This window comes from Danio aesculapii, chromosome 16 (assembly GCF_903798145.1).
Source record: "Danio aesculapii chromosome 16, fDanAes4.1, whole genome shotgun sequence".
NCBI lineage: Eukaryota > Metazoa > Chordata > Actinopteri > Cypriniformes > Danionidae > Danio > Danio aesculapii.
The window spans coordinates 28661838-28682944 of NC_079450.1; the positions used below are offsets into that span (position 1 = coordinate 28661838).

The 21107-nt window shown below is 34.7% G+C and overlaps 1 protein-coding gene across 2 annotated transcripts in view; it reads left to right on the forward strand.

The window, feature by feature from the left end:
* The first annotated feature begins 201 nt into the window (after nucleotides 1–201).
* Nucleotides 202–21107, forward strand: part of tex10 (testis expressed 10) — a 33780-nt gene continuing 12874 nt past the window's right edge. The window contains exons 1-11 of one of the 2 annotated variants that reach the window (XM_056475681.1): nucleotides 202–257; nucleotides 744–949; nucleotides 3108–3616; nucleotides 3700–3909; nucleotides 5425–5671; nucleotides 5767–5879; nucleotides 7708–7967; nucleotides 8043–8181; nucleotides 9940–10109; nucleotides 13216–13393; nucleotides 18763–18851. In XM_056475681.1, coding sequence (XP_056331656.1) covers nucleotides 770–949; nucleotides 3108–3616; nucleotides 3700–3909; nucleotides 5425–5671; nucleotides 5767–5879; nucleotides 7708–7967; nucleotides 8043–8181; nucleotides 9940–10109; nucleotides 13216–13393; nucleotides 18763–18851 — 2095 coding nt within the window. In that variant the 5' untranslated portion in view covers nucleotides 202–257; nucleotides 744–769. The other variant, XM_056475682.1, reaches the window with a different exon arrangement.

The following is a 21107-nucleotide window of genomic DNA, read 5'->3' on the forward strand; positions in this document are numbered from 1 at the left end:
AGACATGCATTTTATTTAACTCCTGACTAAAAAGACCATCCTGCATTTTTGATTTAATATTATACATTTCATTGCATACATCGATATTAAAATAAAATAACTCATATTTAAAGTTCTTTGATATTTGTATTTATTAAGTGATGAAAAAAAGGGTTTCTGTATGATATTTACTCAGGCATCTGTTTAGCCGCTCTATTGTTTCAGCAGAGGTTGAAGGACCCCTGATGGTTTAACAGCAGCGCGAGTGGTTCTGTGTGGTCAGTGAAATAAACTTGTTTGATCGCTCTTTTATGGTAGTATTTGTGTTCAAACGGACTAAATGACTTTATGAAGTGGTGCTTTTAGCCGATAAAACATTGTTGCTAACTGTGTTAGTCACGATCATGCATAATGGTGTAAAACGTGTTAAATATGTATAATGTGCAGTGCTTATGCATTATTATAACACATGTTACTGATAATATATTCTCCGTATTTGTTTCTTTTATGTTTGTTGTGGCACTCCAGATTGTATTTTCATAACTACATGCTATTGCAATGTAAAATATATGAACATAGCTGTAGCAATTCATTAAGATCAATCGTTACGCATTTTGGTTTCATTTAATATTTTATTTTATTGGTTTTATTTTATTTAATGTTTTTATTAAAGTCTTGTGGAAAAGGAATCTTATTACCTTAAGTTTTATTAAAACTATGTTATGCTTAAATTTCTCAATACTAACCTTTATTTTTTGTTACAGCACTGCTTTCTCTGAACAACTAAAGAATGAGTAAAAAGCGAAAAAGGCAAGATGATTTTCAGAAAACAAAGCTAAAGGTTGGCAAGAAGAAGCCAAAAGCAGACAATGCAACCAATGTCAACTTCAGATCCAAGTCTATCCATCTACCAGAACAGCTGAAGCATGGGGAATCAGGGCCGACCACACACAGGCATCTCGACATCAAGGTACACGAAACACAAAAAGCCACCATTTCCACCTTCCTCATCTCTCTGTAGTACTCTATAATTATGTAACAATACATCAATATGGGAGTGACATGGTGGATAAGTGGTTAGCACTGTCACTTCACTGCAAGAAGGTCACTGGTTCAAGTCCAGGCTGGGTTAGCTGGCATTTTTGTGTGGAGTTTGCATGTTCTCCCCTCGGGATTTACTATGGGTGCTCTAGTTTCCCCCCACAGTCCAAAGACATGCGCTATAGGGGAATTAAATAAACAAAATTGGCCATTGTGTATGTGTGTGAATGAGTGTGTATAGATATATTTCCCAGTACCGAGTTGCAGCTGGAAGGGCAGCCGCTGTGTAAAACATATGCTGGGTAAGTTGGCGGTTCATTCAGCTGTGGTGACCCTTGTTAAATAAGAGAATAAGCCAAAGCAAAACGAATGAATGAATGAACATCAATATGGATTGATGGATAAATCAAGTGACAAACAAGTCGATGTATCAGTGAAACTTATTTGAAGATGCACCTTTATTTTGTGTTTCAAGTTATCCACATTATTGTCCAATATTTATATACATGTATATTTTTTCCACAAGAAAAGTGTTCGAATATGTCATAAGGGATACTGAATTTGTAGAATTAGAATTTTCAGAGTAAATTAATTGTATTTTTAAGTTTTTGTGTAAAATGCATGCATAATATGAACCCATTTTCAAATTTCTTTGTAATATTTTTGTGTAATTATGGGGCTTTGTGTTCCCATTATCATCAATAGCTAAAACAAAAATCAGTAATCGTTTCTATGACTGTCTAAAGGAGGAAAAATATATTCATCATTACACTCGCCAGAAGAGAGAAAGATATAGAAGAATTTTTTTTTTCACCAGAGAAATCACTTTACTTTTTAAAATGTTCTGACATTAAAATCATTAGTGTAGTTTTATAAAGTTACATAAAAATATAATAGAAATGTAAATATAAAACTTACTTTTTTTACATTAACTCTGAAAATTGTAATTAAAACCTATAAAAAGTGCTTGTTGATGTGTTGATCACACGCCCTTGAATCTAAGCAAATGGCATCGCTGCATGCTTTCAAGAACTGGCTAATATCTTGTCCCTGGCTCTTAGTGTCGCTTAGAGAATTATCACCAATTTGTATTCTTACAAAATTATTACTCTCACTCTTTTATAAAGATAGAGACTTTTTGGTAAACCTTTTTTTGAAGGAATAAGGCATTATAGAGGTGCTTTATGTTCTGTTATTGAAAATGTTCTTTGTTTTGCACCTATTTTATGTTTTTTTTTTTTTTTTTTATTGTAAAAAATGTTTTATGGAAGTATTTTTTTTTGTTAAACACAGCTGAAAATCTCTCTTTCTCAATTCATTCATTCATTCATTTTGTTTTCGGCTTAGTCCCTTTATTAATCTGGGCTCACCACAGCAGGTATGAACTGCCAACTTATCCAGCATATGTTTTACGCAGCGGATGCCCTTCCAGCCGCAACCCATCACTGGGAAATATCCATAGACACTTATTCACACATATACATATGGACACTTTAGCTCACCCAATTCACCTACAGCACATGTCTCTGGACTTATGGGGAAAACCGGAACACTCGGAGGAAACCAACATGTGGAGAACATGCAAACTCCACACTGAAACGCCAACTGACCGACCTGAGGCTCAAACCAGCGACCTTCTTGCTGTGAGGCGAACGTGCTACCCACCGCGTCACTGTCTCTTAATTCAATTCAATAATTGCTTTATTGGCATGACAAATTTTACAAATGTATTGCCAAAGCATTTATAAAGTTTACATTAAAAAAAGAACATGCATGTATAATAAAAATAATAATAAAAAAACATAGTAAACACTGTGAGTAGTTGTAGTAGTATATAATTAAATCAAAAAATAAATAATATATCCTATTATTCAATTTGTCATATTATTATTATTCAATATATCATATTATTCATATATAGCAATAAAAATAATAGTAGATCAGAATAAACTGTATTTTTAAAAAATAAACATTTTAGGATAAACAGTAATAACAATAATAATCAGTATATTTACAGTGATTCATTTATAATAATAGATGTGTGTTTGCAAGCACATCACTGATATGTCTCTCTTTCTCTCTCTCAGGATCTGTTATCCCAGCTCCACCACTTCAACAGTAATGTGAAGCAGGGAGCTCTGGTGGGTTTGCGGGAGTTGCTGTCTGCTAACCCTACTATGGTTGAGCTTCATGCATCAGTGGTGCTCTCTGAAGTAGCGGCTCTTTTCACAGACAAAGATGGCTCTGTAAGAGCAGCTGCGGTGCGTCTGCTGCGCTTTGTTGCTCAGTGCATCCCATCAGAGCGCGTGGCACCCTTCTTTCCCCTGCTCAGCGCCCACCTCACCTGTGCCATGACCCACATCTCAGAAGCCATCCAGGAAGAAGCTCTCCGGGTCCTAGATGTGCTGCTGGAACACTATCCTGGACTTCTGTCACAGAGACATACGGTTCTGCTGGGCAATTTTCTAGAGCTCATCTCTCAACGGAGGAAGTCCGGAACGGGGAAGGATAAATCCAGGAAAGGCAGTTACGCTCTGACAGTCACAACAAATCGCTCTGTGACAGCACAGCAATGGAGACTGACTGTGCTACTCAGGTGTTGCACGCAAAAAAATACAATGAAATTCAGTCTTTATCTTCACTTAAATTCTGTGTTGCTTAATAATTGTGTATTTTCAGGTTGAGCAATTTTCTGCAGGCGGTTGTTGAGGAGAGACCTCTGGAGGAAGGGGTGAGCAGCAGGATTGGTCTCGGGATGTGGGCTGTAGAGAAAGGCTTGGTGACGCCTGTAGATGTGAGTTGGGAAGAGCACGTGAATGGACAAGGCAAGATTCAATTGTTTGAAAATTCTGGAGCTGGGCCCACCTCACACTCTGCTTATCGCCTAAGGTATGTGTAATTGGAAAAAGGATTACTGACGAAATGTAATTTTCTTTATCAGTACCTGCTGTCTTCAATGTAGAGCAGAGCAGGGGTGTCAGGAGGGCCGCAGCCTTGCACCATTTAGATCCAAACCCTGCTCCAACACACTTACCTGTATGTTTCAAACAAGCCTGAAGGACTCGGTTAGTTTAGTCAGGTGTGTTTAATTAATGTTGCAACTGAGTTTGACACCCCTGATGTAGAAGTATTGCACATAGTATGAAAGCTATTCGATTATATCTGAGGTGACCAAACTTGGGCTTAGAGGAAAACATAGGAATGTGGTAAGTTAGGCCTGGTGTGCTTAAGATAACCAGGGAAATATTGTCTTAATTTTTTCTTTCTTTCATTTTAAATGTAGAAAGCCCAGAAATGGGTGTAGTAGGTTTTCGTTGTGAACTAGAATGCATCCTGTTTAATTGTGTTTAATAATATTTCTTCCGATCAAATGGCTAATGTATATATATTTTCATGATTTACAGGAGACTAAAATGTCATTCTCTACATCACTTTCATGGGAAGAGCAAATACTATTAAATGAGTGTTACTTGTTACTTGGTTTAAGAGAGTAGGAAAGGAGATAAATGAGAAAGATAGGGATTACAACTACAAATTTTATCACAAAATATGTGTTTTGTTGCAACAAAAAAAGCATGAAAACATTCTGGTGGTCTTTTTCTCCAGCATTTCCCATAATAATGTTCACTGGGCAGAGAATAGGTGGTTTTGTGTCTATTGAAGGAGTGTTTACACTGCCAAAGCAATCTGATTTGAATGTTTTTTGTCTTCCTCTGAAAACAAGGGAAAGTGTGAACACATTTAAAACATTTACCGCAGTATTTAGCATCTTCTACTTAGAGAGAAACTATTAAGTCCCCAGCTACCAGCATTTTTCAAAATATCTTTTTTTGTGTTCAACAGAAGCAATGAGCTTAGAATTACCAAGAGGCGACACTCAGTAGAACGTTCCATTGCAACAGCAGCGCCCAGCTACAGCCCTGTGATTCCGCCATTTTGGAGTGAAAGTGATCGGCCGTCCATTGGTTCTTACTGCTGTCGTGATGGCAAGCAGCTGCTCTGTTTTTTATTTATTTAAAAAGTCCGTTAAAGCCGAGATGCTACCTGAAAGACGACAATACAACACTTACTATCACAATCATCTGCACATTTAATAGTTTATTTTACAGACTTATAATATTCTGTTGTTCTATTGGAGTTTTCAGTCCAAAATGGCTGCCGCGTGACACTAGCGGCATCTAGTGGCTGTTTCCAAATCGCACTGGAGTGTCACCTCTTAGTGATTCTATGCTCTTTGACAGAAGAAACTCAAAAAAAATGTTTGCCTAGTGAAGGTTGTGTGAATGATTACGTGATTTTCATTTTAGGTGAACTATCCCTTTTCTTAAGTCTAAGCAGGGCTATAAAGACACAGAATGGCCATGTTTGTTGTTTACAGCTTTTGTTATAACTCCTTTTCTTTAGGCCGGACTCAAAGTCAGGGGCTGGAATGGATAAGGAACTCTGCTCGGCTGAGACTGTGCAGGGCTTTGCAGCAACCCTGGTGCCGCTCTTACTGGAGATCTGGGTGGAGGCGGCAGGTGGAGGTCGTGTGCAGACTGACAGCGGCCACTTGCTCTCCGCAGAGTCCATGGCTCTTATGTTCCAGATCCTCTCCATACTTCAGTTACTGAGAAGAATGACCCCTCAGAGAGACCAACAGGATGTGCTGGTACATTCACTTACACTGCAGATTCAGAAGAAGCATTACTCATGTTGTAGAGCCAGGGCCACTTTCATAAACCCTGTTTTCACTGTTCCATGCAGGATGCCTGGTTCAGAAACTCATACCTGACGGATTTTAAACAGCACTTCATGAAGAACTTCCCCTACGGCCTGCTGGAGGTGGCAAGACACAAGAAGAAAGCTGATGGAAAGAGGTGATCAAAATGTCCAGGGGCCTCATTTTTTAAAATTTTGAGTAAATCTGATTCTAAAAGTGTATATACACATACAAGTCAGATTTTGTGCATTCATAAATGGTTTTAGTTTTGTAGTGCAGCTTGCATGCAAAAATGTTGCATTTAGAAAAAATGCGAGCCCTTACGTTATTACAGTCATTCAGGGTTTTGAGGTCATTAGGGTTGTGAAAAATGCAAACTGATACATACATTTTAATGCTGTTAAACACACAGTGCTGTTAATCACATTCTTAAAGGATAGTTCACCCAAAAATGAACATTGTGTCATTTACTCATCTTCCATTTGTTTCAAATCGTTTTGACTTTCTTCCATTGAACACAGAAGAAAATATAATATAATGTAATATAATATAATATTAATATAATATAATATAATGTTAATATAATATAATATTAATATAATATAATATAATATAATGTTAATATAATATAATATTAATATAATATAATATAATGTTAATATAATATAATATAATATAATATAATATAATATAATGTTAATATAATATAATATTAATATAATATAATGTTAATATAATATAATGTTAATATAATATAATATAATATAATGTTAATATAATATAATATAATATAGTATAATATAATAAATATTTTTAAATCAGTTATCACTTTCCTAATGCATTAATTTCCTAATGTATTTATTTACTCTGAAACTCGCCATAGTGAATTAACCATTTAATGAAAGGAATTGTATTCATACTCTGGGTTTAGGCTTGACTGTACATACAAATATGTATAATTTTTAAAGTGAACAGGAAGTTAGGGCTGGGCGATGTGGCAAAAATGCAATTTCGATTAATTCTTTTCCATATTGAACAATAGCAATATACATTTCGATATCAGAAGTTAGTGCTTCCAGATTTAAGAGTATCTCAACAATGACTGAAGCCACAAAAATGAGGGTTCATTAAATGGCATAACATATTTTCGGTGGCGATAATTTTTGGTGGCTGAAAATTTGATGCATCTCTAATATCAATGATATTATCAGAGCTTATCATTGTTATCAAACTATTTGTTGTTGTGATTCGATATCATATTGTTAATCGGCCTAGCCCTGCAGGAAGTGTTTTTGGAACACAACAGTTTTGCAAAGTAATGCAAAACTTCTTTGCAAAGAAATGCAAAACATCTTTCTAAGGGAATGCAAAAGTATTGCAAGGGAATGCAAAACATTGAGAACGCAAAAACTTAAAAAAAACTTTTCTTTTTTCCCCACCACCACATCTTTTCCTGGCCCATACTAATCCATATCTTGTTTTTGAATAAAAAAATATCCAAATCTCCATACAAAATATCTATATCAGATCATACATCATATCATATTCTAATTTAAATGAAAAATTTTCACACAATAAAAAAATGCTAACTCTATTTTGCGTAAAAGCTGTGTGAGACAGTGGTTGTTCAGTACTTCAGTATTATTGGACCTAATCAGACTTATTCCACCACCGAATTAATTCATATTTGTTTCTCAATAAGTCTCATTATCTGTTCTGCTGAGTTTTGATATTTAGAAAACAAATGAAAGTAGAATTATTGTTCACCACCAGACCTTGTTGTTGCAAAGACATTTTAATGCAAAATTCCATTGTAAGAATTTGTTTTAATAAATAAGGGTGCACATACGTCGTTTTTACAGTTCACTCATGTTTGTCAATTTGTTTGTTTTTAAATAAAAATCCCAATATGTGTGTACTGAGGCCCTCTAGTGGTTGAGAAGCACTGCTCAGTAAATGTGTAATTCTCCTGTGTGTGTGTTCAGGATCAGGCAGCCGGTTGCAGCAGGAGTGGTTGCAGGGAGCACCGTGGAGCCATTGGCTGTAAACGTCACATTGTGTCAAGTTATGGTGACACTCAGTCTTAGGGGCCAGGATCATGTAGCAGCTGAAGATGCTGACTGGCTCGGACCAATCAGGGTCTTTATTAGAGAAACGTTGTCCAATGGGAGCAAACTGAGTTCAAAGCACCTGGCAGCCTTACTGGAGGTGGTGTGGAGGATGATTGTCACTCAGCGCAGCCGCGGTAAGAGCCTTTAATTTGATTTTGTTTTCTGAGACAGTTCTGTTGAATTGAAAATATCTGTGTGTGTGTTTGCAGTGGTGACGGATGAGCTCCTGCAGGCTGTGTATGTGCAGTACCAGCAGAGGAACCTGAGTGTGAATGTTCGCTCTCTGCTGCTGCGCTTTTTCAGTCAGCTCTACATTCAAGAGCATCAAAACCACCCTCATATTGCCAGGTTGGTGCCATTTGTTTGTGTTTCACCCTGATCTTAGCTACTTTTTCCTAAATGAATGTTTCCTGGCTCTTCTTTTAAAGTTCTACACAAATACTGCTGTTCAAAAGTTTGGGATCTGAAAGTTTTTTTTAATACTAATTTTATATTAATAATACGTACATTTATAAATGCATCAATTAGTTCAAAATTGCCACCGTATACATGTGCAACATTATAAAAGATTTTTAGTTCAAATAAATATTTTTTTTTGCCACACAATAAAACATTGAAATAAATCATTGGTAATACTTTTTAAATTGAATTTATAATAATAATAATAATAATAATAATAACTTGATTTAAATTGTAGCATTATTTCAGATTTAAATTATTATTTTTTTTTGTTATTATTAATTGCATTTTTTGTATTTGCTGAACACAAATGACTTTTTCAGAATAAAAAATATATTAAAACGCATTTATATTCATGGATTAAAGATGAGACATCAGGTTTTGGTGTTCATTTGAAATTAAGAGTAGCCAGGGCTTAATTTATGCCGGAACAAGCCGGACACCTCATTTTACTGATCCCCCTCCTCAACCGCCCTCTTCCCCCGTCTGCTGTTCACTTTTACTTTCACGTTTACGACTCTCTGCCATCCAACGCCAAGCATAGCGGCATATCATACACCTTGTAACAACAGGTGTTTTTTGCTAGTTTCAGCCCAACAAATTACATTTTTTGCTAGTTCTGGCATTACACTATTTAAACAGCAAATGAACAATTATGGCATTTACCAACTAAAACTTGGACTAAATTAATGGCACAGTTGTTTGCTTAATATTTTATGTGCATTAAAGGAACATTGTACTTTTTTGGAAATAGACTCATTTAGTCAAGTCGTCTAGAATTAAACAGTGGATTTATACTATTTTTTAATCTATTCAGCCAATTTTCAGGTCTGGCACCATTAGCATCTCACTCAGGGTTTTTTTATTTATTTATTTTTTTTAAAGAGGTTTAATAAATTATTCTATTTCATCGTCATGAAGTGCTAATGAGAAGCACTTCATTTGCATTTAAAGCCACAGGCTACAAAACAGCTACAATGTACTCGGGCACCAAAAGGGCTGAATCTGGAGGGTATAATAAATTATCTGATGGGCATTTTTAGCTAAAACTTTACAAACACATTCTGGAGACACCAAAGGCTTATCTTGCATCTTGTAAAGGAGCAAAATAGGTGCCCTTTAAAGTCTGCATGAACCGGAAGCTGCAACCCTTTTTTTTCATATTGTGATGCAGTTTCTAGAGAAACGGAATATAAAATGAGAAAACAGTGGGCGTGGCTTGTTTTTTCTACTATGAGCTGATTGGATGCAGTAAAGCAGAAAGCATTTCATTCATAAAAATTGGGAAAATGGTTTTGAGAGGGTTATAACAACCTAATAGACACCTCCTCCTTACCATTTAGTTTGTTTAGAGGATTGTGTTAAGTATGTTAACCACACACATTGCCTTAAACAGACGTAATCTGACAATTTAACTGAAAACAAACAGGAAGTGCATTTTTAGATATTAATTTTAGATAACATGGAGAAAGACTTTTATTTTTCTTAATGACATGTACAATTGAAATGTTCACCACAAAACACAATGTGAGTTAGCAAAGTCATATGGTTAGTTTTGATTTCGTTTGCATTTTTTTGTAAAAAAATTGTAATAGTGTCTATTTTTCTGTGACAGCTAAAAGAGTCAGAAGTTTGTTTGTATTTCAGGAGCAGGATTTTGGCTCGCTGGTTGGCATCTCTGCCGGTTCAGTTAGTTCAGTTGGGCAACAGGAATCCTCAGCTCTCCGCTCAGCTGCTGGAGACGGTTCAGCCCGCGGCTGCGAGGGGAAATAAAGACCTTCTGCAGAGTCTCCAGAAAAATGCCTGCAGTCTTTATGGTAATCGCATATGCTAATAGACACAAACAGCTGTTTAGCACTGTGGCGTGTGTGTGTGTATGTGTGCGTGTGTGTTTGAGAGAGGAGCTTGTGTAAGCGTTGGCGTCTCCGGTTCTGTGTGTGATATAAACTCTCTGTAGTTTTGTGTTTCGAGAGCACAGTTCTTTCTTTGTGTGGCTCGCCGCTCATGACATCAGCAGCGTGCGTCAGCAGCTAATAATGTCTGTCTATCTGCGATCACTGACAGGACAAAACCCGTTCTTTCTTACTTTTTCTGTCTCGCACACACAAATTCTCTGTTCACTGTTGAGAGATAGCAGTTGCAGAAATCTGTCAACAGGTGGAGCTGTTTTATGATCAAGTTTCACAATCAGAATAGAGCTTTGATGTCAGTTTTCTGTGGCCTGAGAGATATTTTTAGAACAAAAACTATTAAAATATTATATATATATATATATATATTATAATGAAAAGTTAGTGCACATTAGTCTGAGACCATCTTTTATAGTAATATTTCTTTGAGTATGTTCATTTCTGGGATATAAATTATATGTACTGTATTTTCCATACTGCAACTTTTCATAAAGATGCATTCATTTTCATTCGTTTTCCTTTGGCTTAGTCCCATTATTTTGTCAGGGGTCACCACAGCGGAATGAACCGCCGAGTTATCCAGCCTGTGTTTTACACAGCAGATGCCCCTTCAACCGCTGCCCAGTACTGGGAAACACTCATACACTCTCACATTCACACACATACACTATGACCAATTTAGCTTATTCAATTCATCTGTAACGCATGTCTTTGGACTGTGAAGGGAAACCTACGCGAACATGGGGAGAACATGCAAACTCCACACAGAAACGTCAACTGGCCCAGCCAGGACTTTAACCAGCAACCTTGCTGAGAGGCGACAGTGCTAACCATTCATTTTAATCTAATCTTAATTTTCCTTTGTTCATGTATAGCTGCTCAATCTGGCCAACACCCATACAATCACCAACAATCCATCTCAATAAAACTTTAAACTTTTTATTTAAAAAGGTAATTTTAAACTCTATTTATCATAATGGTTTAATTATTATCCTGACAATAACATTTGTTTAAAAGTTCTCCATGTATTTATTGCTGAGAACACCGACCTGGACAGATTGTTGTGTATAGATTTAATTTATTATAGTTTTTAAAACTTTTAAAACATTTGTTAATTTTTTTTTTTTATTTAAAGAAAGTTTATGTTGGAAAAGAAGTGTATGGATACAAGTAGAGCTTGCTTGTTTTTACACAATATTTCAAATGTTTTGCTAAGGAATAAAATCTAAAATATTTAATTTTATTATTAATAATATATTATTGTATTATTAAAGGTAGTAAATTATAATTGTTTTTGATAGGGCAAATGAAAATCCTTTTCGTCTGAGCCATTTAAAAAATTCCTTAGCCTTTAGCCCTTTATGAGTCTAAAATTTCATTCATATTGGTCTTAAAAAGTCTTAAATTTAACTGTGTGAAACCTGCAGAAACCATGAATAATGTAAAACAGGGTACACAACATTTACAAACATTATAAACACATATTTTAGTTTCACTAAAGAAATCCTTTATAAATATAAGAGTATTCAGGGCAGTAAAAAGATAAAACCACCAAAAATCATTGTGGCATTTACTATAAAAAATATTATTTAAAAAAATAATCATTTAAAGTGATTTTGACATGTTTGCTCAGGTTTTGCTTGCATGACACTAAGCTGCATGATTTAAGTCACTTTGGAATATAATTCACAACCTGTTTCAGATTATTAAAGGGCTGGTCCAGAGTGTATTTTTAAGGCTTGGTTGTGTTTATAAGATGCAAAGCAATGTGTGCTCATGCTTCATTTGTAAAATAAAATCACATTATTTGTTCATTTATCTTACTTTGATTATATACAGCTACTCAGCTAACATGAAAATGAAAATGTTCCTCTAAAAGACCTGCCCTCAGGAGGCTCTGATTGGTCAGCTAACATAATGTGCTGTGATTCGCAGATCAGCTCGACGTCACCAGTGTCTACAAGCACGCGCTTTGTCTCTACTCTGGTCAGTCAGAGTAGCTGTTAGCCGTATCTAAATCAGACAGAAAATGAAAAGGACACAGCTGAAACTCATGCCTGCTCTCTAAAATAAAATCTGAAAAGTGTCTTTCATATATGTTTTAAGTTATAAGCATGTGTAAGTAATATGAAACATTCACATATCTTTTGCGAGTTTTGTTATTTGACATGTAGAATGCATGGAAATCGGCCGCATAGAGAGACTCTGCTGCGCTGGGAAGATTGTGGCTGTTTACAGCTGATTGACTGATAAATATGAATTTGTAGCTAAATTGTTAGCGGTGCCAAACAGCATTTTCTGTTGTTTACATCCTTGTTTATGTCCTTGCTACAACATACCATTAACGCTAGAAACTGCGCATGTAATTGATCAATTTGAACAAATAAAAATACTTACAGGTTGAGGCTCACAATGCACAGCTTCCTCTATTCTATAATGGTTGGAGCTGCTCCTTCTTTGAGGAGTTTTTAGCCGAATTCAGCACTGAGCTTGGAGTGATTCTGGAAGTTCTCCTTTGTCAAATCCTAGCTATATCTTTTTTTTATAATTCTCTGTAACATAATTAAAATTAAATTGTAAGCATGTCTCTATTTATGTTGTGTCCATTGAAAGCCCAAATAGCAGCATTTAGACGGCATTTTTAGCTTTCTCTGCTATAACATTACAGCGCCCCTGGCCATGCCCCTTCACTGTTCGGGCTATATGCGTGTGGTGAATATGCGTAACATGAAGCGTTTGTAATCTCACTATGTATGTTTTTGTAGTCCCCAAACTTCATTCACTGTAGGCTTTGCTAAGCAATTCTGTAAAAGCCAACGTCTCCCTTTGCATTGAACTTTGAGCGTATTACATTCAGTAATGTTGTTTATGTTCACACAGCTACATTACACATCAACTAAAGTTAAAAATATGATATCATAGTGCATTACCTTTTTAAAAAGTGACTTTTATTCTTTGAAATATGCTATCTTTTTTTCTATTTATGTGCATAAAATATGTTCATAAATTGCAGATCCGCAGGAGGGCTGTGTGGTGGTGCTGCCTGTGGAGTCCCAGAAGAGACTGGTTCAGATTCTGCATTTCCTGCCAGAGTTTCCAGCCGAGCTGCTAGCATGTCTCAGTGAGGTCTGCAACACTGGGAGAGTGTCTGCGAGTCTGGCCACCACACTCATACGCACCGTACACCTGAGGTATGAGGGTTATGACACTTCAGCAGCACTAATGCAGTCTGAGATCTGCTTTCCCAGGAGTGCTGGGTAGAGTGTTAAGTGGTAGGGGGAAGAGAATTGTCTACTGTATTGTCCAAATGCAACATATGAAACAAAAGATTTCAATCTTATGTTGTCCGTTAAATGTTTTTTGTTTTGTTTTTTTGTTTTGTTTTGTGTTTTTGTCAAATTTTGTCTTGCTTTGTTTCATTTTTTTTGTTTGATTTGATTTGTTTTTTTTATTTAATTTTATTTAATGAAAAGTTTTGTTTTATTTTTTGTTTTGTTGTGTTTTTTTGTCTAATTCTGTCTTGCTTTGTTTCGTTTTGGTTTTTGTGGTTTTATGTTTTGTCTAATTTGTCTTGTTTTGTTATTTTTATTTTATTTTATTTATTTTTTTGTTTTATTTTTGTTTTTTAGTTTTTTTTCACTAATTTTGTCTTGCTGTTTTAATTATTTTTTTGTCTAATTTTGACTTATTTTGTTTAATTTTATATATATTTAATTTTTTATATATATATATATATATATATTATATATATATATATATATATATATATATATATTATATATATATATATATATATATATATATATATATATATATATATATATATATATATATATATAAAATTAAACAAAATAAGTCAAAATTAGACAAAAAAAATAATTAAAACAGCAAGACAAAATTAGTGGAAAAAAAACTAAAAAACAAAAATAAAACAAAAAAATAAATAAAATAAAATAAAAATAACAAAACAAGACAAAAAGTTTTATTTTTTAGTTTTAGTTTTATTTTTTTACTATTTATTTACTATATATTTTATTTTTTACTATTTTAAACAATAGTTTTAGTTTTATTTATTTATTTTTTTGTTTTGTTTTATTTCTTGTTTTTTGTCTAATTTTGTCTTGCTTTTTTTCATTTTTTGTCTGATTTGTTTTGTTTTTATTTTTGTTTAATGTATTTAATTAAAAGCTTTGTTTTATTTTTTTTGTTTTGTTGTGTTTTTTGTTTTTTTTGTCTAATTTTTGTCTAATTATTTTTGTTTAGTTTTTTGGCATTTTGTCTTGCTTTGTTTTATTTTGTTTTATTTTTTGTTGTGTTTAATTTTGTCTTGTTGTTAATTTTTTTTGTGTGTGTGTATTTAGTTAAATTTTGCTTTGTTTATTTATTTTTAATGTTTTGTCTAATTTGTCATTGTTTGTTTTGTTTTATTTTAGTTTTTTGTCTTGCTTTGTTTCATTTTGTTGTATTGTTTGTTGTTTTTTTTGTTTTGTTCAATTTTGTATTGTTTTGTTTAATTTGTTTAGTTTTAATTAATTTTTTGTTTTGTTTTATTTTTTGTTGTTTAATTTTGTCTTGTTTTGTTTAATTTGTTTTTTTGCTTTATTTTTATTATTTTATTTTATTCTATTCTATTTTTTTGTTTTGTTTATTCATTTTGTTCAGTTGTATTGAAAAAACAAACAGTTTTTTTCTTGATTCTGTCGAATCAAAGTGAAAATTAAATTTATATTTTTTTAAATTCCATAACTTGAGAAAATGAATAATTCAGTAATTTTTGAACCTTTAGTAAATATTATTTCACTGTGCTCTCATCGGTGCACTCTTTGGTTGCATTTAAACTATATACTTATATATGCTTATAATTAGTCTAAAGGAAAGCAGATTTCAAACATTTTAAAAAATCTCTTGTTTCAAGTGTATTCCTATGAAGCCTTTAAATGTGCATACCACTTGGTTTGGATTAGGTTTACATCACATCATATTACAGATTGCATAAACATGTACTCATCTTACACACTCTAATTTTAGAATACTTCTCAGGCAAGTTACCAGACACAATACTTGCTTAAATGAGGACAAATAAGTGCATTAGTGTGTGTTTAGCTGTGCATGTGCAGCTCAGTTATGGGGAGGACAGTATCAGTCTGCATCTGACTGATATGTTTAAAATGTGACTGCCGACAGGCGACAGCAGCCTCTGAGTTTTCCCTGCTAATAGAATCAAGCAATTTAGCCAATCGGAGACAGCCGAGAGCAGTGCGGTGCGATCAGAGGATGGCCAGTTCTCCCACTTAACTCTGATTGGCCGTGACCGTTAGTCATTACCCACGATTGGCCGTAATGAGGCGGAACAGAGCCACGAGTCACTGCACAGTGAGGTAGAGGTCATGCTGCAGTATGTTCTCTGTATTTAGAGACAGTAGGCAGAATAACAAATAGTTTAACAGTTTAAATAATTTGTCTAAAAGCTGTTTCGTAGTACATTTGGAGGAGAAAAGGAATTTTATTAAGTGCGAGGACGTTATTTTAGTCTTTAGGGAAAGAGAAGAGACATTTTGACAACATAAGAAATTGATTTAATTGAATTAAAGCTAAATTAGTTAAAAATAACATACACTTTTAAAATTTGAACATTCTTTATTGGCATAATTGGTTTCATTGGCATTGAAAATTCCACGAAGAACCCTTAAAGGCATATTCACCCCACAGATGATCAATTTTCACTTTGCTATGGAAGCTAATGACTACTCGTTTCCAACATTCTTCAAAATGTCTTATTTTCTCTTTGGTACTACTTGAGGGTTAATTGTGTACATTTTTTTTTTTTCTTGAACTATCTTCTGAATATTAATTTCCATTGCACAAAAGGTTAAAAGGTGTAAGAAGGTTGTTTAGATTAGATTATTCAAATGTGCTTCAGTCCGTTTACTGAAGCTATTAAAATAATTTTGTTAACAGAATTAAAGCTGAAAAAAAATCTAAACTTTTCTTCAATAACCTGCTAAGAAAAGTTCAATTTACATTGACATTTTGATCTAAACGTCATAGTACAAAAACAAACAAATCATTCAAACATTCTTTCTAAAATTAAATTAAAATTCATTTCTAAAATAAGTTAAACCTGCAATAAAACATCAAATCTACAGTATAATATTGGAGCTAAGTCAAAATATTAATACATACTATATTGGTATATACTATATTTAGTAATACTAAAAGTAACTTCTTATTTAAAATAATTTATATAAATTAGGCTGGTCAAGCTGGTTTTAGCTGGTCATCTCCCAGCCTGACGAGCTAAGACCAGGCTGTAAATGGCTAAAACTAGCCTGGAAATTACCAAAACCCCTTTAAAACCAGACTGGTTTCAAAACCAGCTAACCAGTTTAGGCTGCTTTAAGCTGTATTTTTTTTAGCAGGGACGTTCCTAAATTGAAAAATCTCACAGTAAGACTAACAAGCATCCCCACTTGAATATAATTTTAACTAGTTTACTAGTTCTGGATGATTGACAGAATATTCCTTCGAGTTCCTCAACATGCTGAGGGCCTCAGGGTGTTTGTGAGTATCTGTGTGCGTATCTCTGACACGCTGCGTCCCCACTGCACTTATTTTAGTCACTAGCCTAAAGCCACTCTTTTTATTTGTGGATTTCCCTCAAATCCTAATGGGAGCCATGTTTGAGTGTGTGACTTTGAATCCCTGTGTGACGCGTGTGGATGTGTTTTGGATCCGCTGCCTTTCCTCTGGGCTTTCTGTTTGCTGATGCTAGGCTAAGTGTCGCCTACAGAGGGCAGTGTTGCTCTTTTGATGAGATTGTCGAGTTCTCCGCTCAAAGTCACAGCGCAACTCCAAAACAAATGCTACAGCAAGTGAATTCACACCGACTGCACTTTTCGGAAAGTCTGGACGTGTGACAGGATTCCTCCACGATAAGAGAAGCATCTTTTAAGGCCGCTTCTGTTCATTGCAGAGCTGCGTGACATGCTGTTAAGTGAGCCAATCCTCAGAACAACATGAACCGAACATTCTGTCCTTCGCAAGAATTTCGCTTTGATCACATCAGCAGAACAAGACTAAACTCCTGAAGAGTTTTAAACAGTGGCCATAAGGTTCGGAAAGTGGTGCTAAAGTTGGACAAATGGCTAATACTTTAGCGATAGTTTTGTGTGTTGTCACATTAGCCGTGTGTGTTTGGTTGGCAATGGCATGCTGAATGGTGAATCGCGCGTGTGTATGGCCCTTTTTTACTAATGGGTCGATGGGAAATAAGCCAATCAGTGTGTATTAAGGAAGTTCAGCACATGCTCATTCCACAATCATAAAAGAAATGAAATCAAAACAAGTAAAAGATCAGATATTCATGCATTTTATTGGCCTCGAGGCTGATCCACATCTGCAAGGGCGAATCATAAGACAGCAATGTTGTCCTCAAGTAGCTTTAACACACACACACACTGGTTCTGTCTGATTTCCTGCTTGGAAAAGCACTGTGGCTATGTAATGGCCACTTCTGACTGTGTCTACTAGACCTCAAATTCTTGGTGAAACCAAATGCACATGGAGGCATTGAAAAATGAAGCCACTGCTGGACTGACCTGAAGCTCTTCCCGATGACCTCTTGATTCATCTGCCCTTTGTAGGGTGCTTTTATTTGTAATTTTTCCAAATTCTGTCCAAATTTTAGTCCAGATTTAATATTTTTAGATTTTTTCTAATCTAGTTTCAGTTTTCCTAATTTTTGCCTTTTATTTTTTTTATTTTTTTGGAGTCTTTTTTAATGGTTAAATTAAATAGTTGTCAAAAGCATAACCAATTAATTGAAATCAGAAAATTAAAATCAGTAAACACGAATTTAATGGCTGTTGAATAAAAATACATTTACTTGTTCTTTCTTAAATTGCACACTTCTGCTAAAATATCAATTTGCTAAAATATCAATTGTTAAAACGCATTTTAACAATTACTTTAGGTAAAAAAATACAATAATTATAACTTTTTAACAAAATTAAGTACATTCTACTGTACTAGAACCTTCATTTCAATGGTTTAACACTTCAGTTTCTGTTTATAGTGACTAAATAAGTGACTTCATGATCATGTATGCTTAAATCATGCAGCTTAAGGCAGACTATAGGGTTAAAACACTTATTTCCTTGAATCTGTCACCCCTACATTATTAATGCTTATATTAATATATTCATATACTCTGCATTACCATAGTATGTGTTTTATAAACCAATTACAAAAGAAAAGAAAATCTTAGAGATTTTAAGCACTTCTTCAAATGTCCTTAAGAGACACTATATGTTGTCTATCACACTGTAAGGATAACCGCCGTGATTCCTCAGTCCGCTAAGTTTCCTCATTTGCTGAAGGTGAGTGTTTTTGTGGCGGGAGCTTGATTTCAAAGGAAATGAGGGATCTCGGATGGCCAGTATTTTTAGTCTGGCATTCAGAGCTGGAGCACGCACACACACAGGTACAGTGTGAAGTGTGTAACAGGAGAGCGGATCAGTGTCGGGCCGCTGCACACTAATGCATGTGTGCTTCCTCACAGGTCTCCTCTGAGCGGCTGCTCCAGCGCCTCGCAGGATGTCCCGCTGAAGGATGTCGATTACCTCAGTTTCTTTTTCACCACGCTAACAGGTGGGCTCACACACACACATTAAATGAATCAGTCCTTCCTGGATTTTGTGGGTCGTCTTTTTTTTTCCACGTTTTTGCAAGATTATTTGTGACATTTCTTGTGTTTTTCTGTATAAATACACGCATATAATACAACAATATTTATTTATTTTTTTTATCCCAAGAACCATTGCCTCTAGTATATGTAAAGGGATATGTACTGAGAGAGAAAACTAAATGTAAAGCAAAGCTTGCCATATTTATAATACACAACTTTATAAACAACTTTGCCTTGTGAATTTCTTCTACAAATGCACAGTTCATTAGCATAAAAAAAACATGAAATAATATATTTATCAAATACAGTGTATTTTAGGGCTGCACGATATATAGTTTCAGCATCGATATCGCAATGTACACACTCGCAATAGTCCCACCTTAGCATGTGCAGTATCCAGTCATTATTATAGTCGATCAGGTACATTAGTTCATCATTGCAACGTTCATCCATAATGTAGTTAAAGTGTATCGTTTGCATGTTATTAAAATTGTGTTATTAAGCATTTCCATGGATGTATACACTAGATATCGCATACAGGCCCTGAGTATGCGTTAATACCGCCGCCACATTTGTACCGTGTTCTCAGGACAAATTTCATTCATCCGCACTTAGTCAAGACTAAAGCCAATGTGAAGATGCTGGGCTTTTGTTCTGCGTATGGGTGTAGTAACAAGCAAACAAAGAAAACAAAGCATAAAGGCGTAACATTTCATAGGTAAGATTTCATTTTTTACATTTTTGTATGTTGCGAACTTTTGTGCTCAACAAGTAACATTATTGATGATAATACAGTCACTTACTGCACTCACCACCATGAGGCAAAGTAGCACCAACTAGAACTAAATTTTGGGGTTATGCTAGTTTTGTTGAATAAAATCAGCAAACAATGTAAATAAAGTATTACAACAAGACGCTGACGCCAGTAACTTGTATTATTGTCGGCTAAATGAAGTATGGCTAGTTTTTGAATTTTAAGTAACTTATAGTGGTGCCTGATAACATTACAGTGCCTGTGCCTTGATGTACAATGGATACTTTCCACCCTAAATTATTGAATATTACTAATTTTATATACCATTTAGATCAGAGAGGGGGATATGCACACATTGAGACGCAGGGATATTGATGGTTCAAATGAGTTGTTTATAATGGAGATTCTCAAACAAATTGCTCCCTCAGTTAGATTTAGAAGTGAAAGCAGGAGAGAGGGTGTGTTTCAGGACACGGATTAGATCAAATTTAACAGGGAGGGTGGATAATACATTACCATGCACACAAACACACGCCCTTTGTCGCCAATGCCCGTGCAGTCACTTATCCATCGATGTAGAAAAGTCATGTAAAATGAATAATTTTCATAATTTAAAAAAATATTTGCATGCTGACCACCGGGGAAAACTCCTGATCGTAGATATTTGTATATATGTGTATATATTTATGGCTCCGGATGGCCAGTCCTCCACTTAGTTCCACATTCATTTCAAAGGAGCGTCACCCTGTACTAAAAATGGCAGCTCTGATGACACATTCCTTACAATAGACAACAACAGGCTAGGCGACATCTAATGCAAATATCTATGAAGCATTTCAGGAAAGCAGAAAAGCATAAGAAATGATATCATTTGAAGCTTTAGATTAAAAACATTATTTATATTTAATTATGAATATGGATGCTCCGGGTTCCCCCACAAGTCCAGAGACATGCGCTATAGGTGAATTGAATGAGCTAAATTGTTCGTAGTGTATGTGTGTGAATGAGAGAGTATGGGTGTTTCCCAGTGATGGCTTGCAGCTGAAGGGCATCCGCTGCATAACAAACACATGCTGGATAAGTTGGCGGTTCATTCCGGTGTGGCCGCTGTATTTATCGCAAAATAAATTGCAGGAAAACAAAATATCGCAAAATTAATTTTTCCCAATATTGTGCAGCCCTAGTGTATTTTTTAGTTCAGTCAGTAATAATAGCTGGCCAACTGCATTTCATTGTGATTTTATGCAAGTATCTGTCAAACTATTGTAAAAGTATGTTAAGTTGGCTACGTAGCCATTTTCTAGAATAAGTTAAGCAAATTAAACTTATTCATTTTCTCACTACATATTGTTAAATTAACCATAAGTTTACCTTTATCTATCAGTTCAAGTTTGAGTAAAGTCACATAATGGATTTCTAAGATAGCTCGTAATATGGCAATTTTTGTGTGTGTGATCGTAAAATT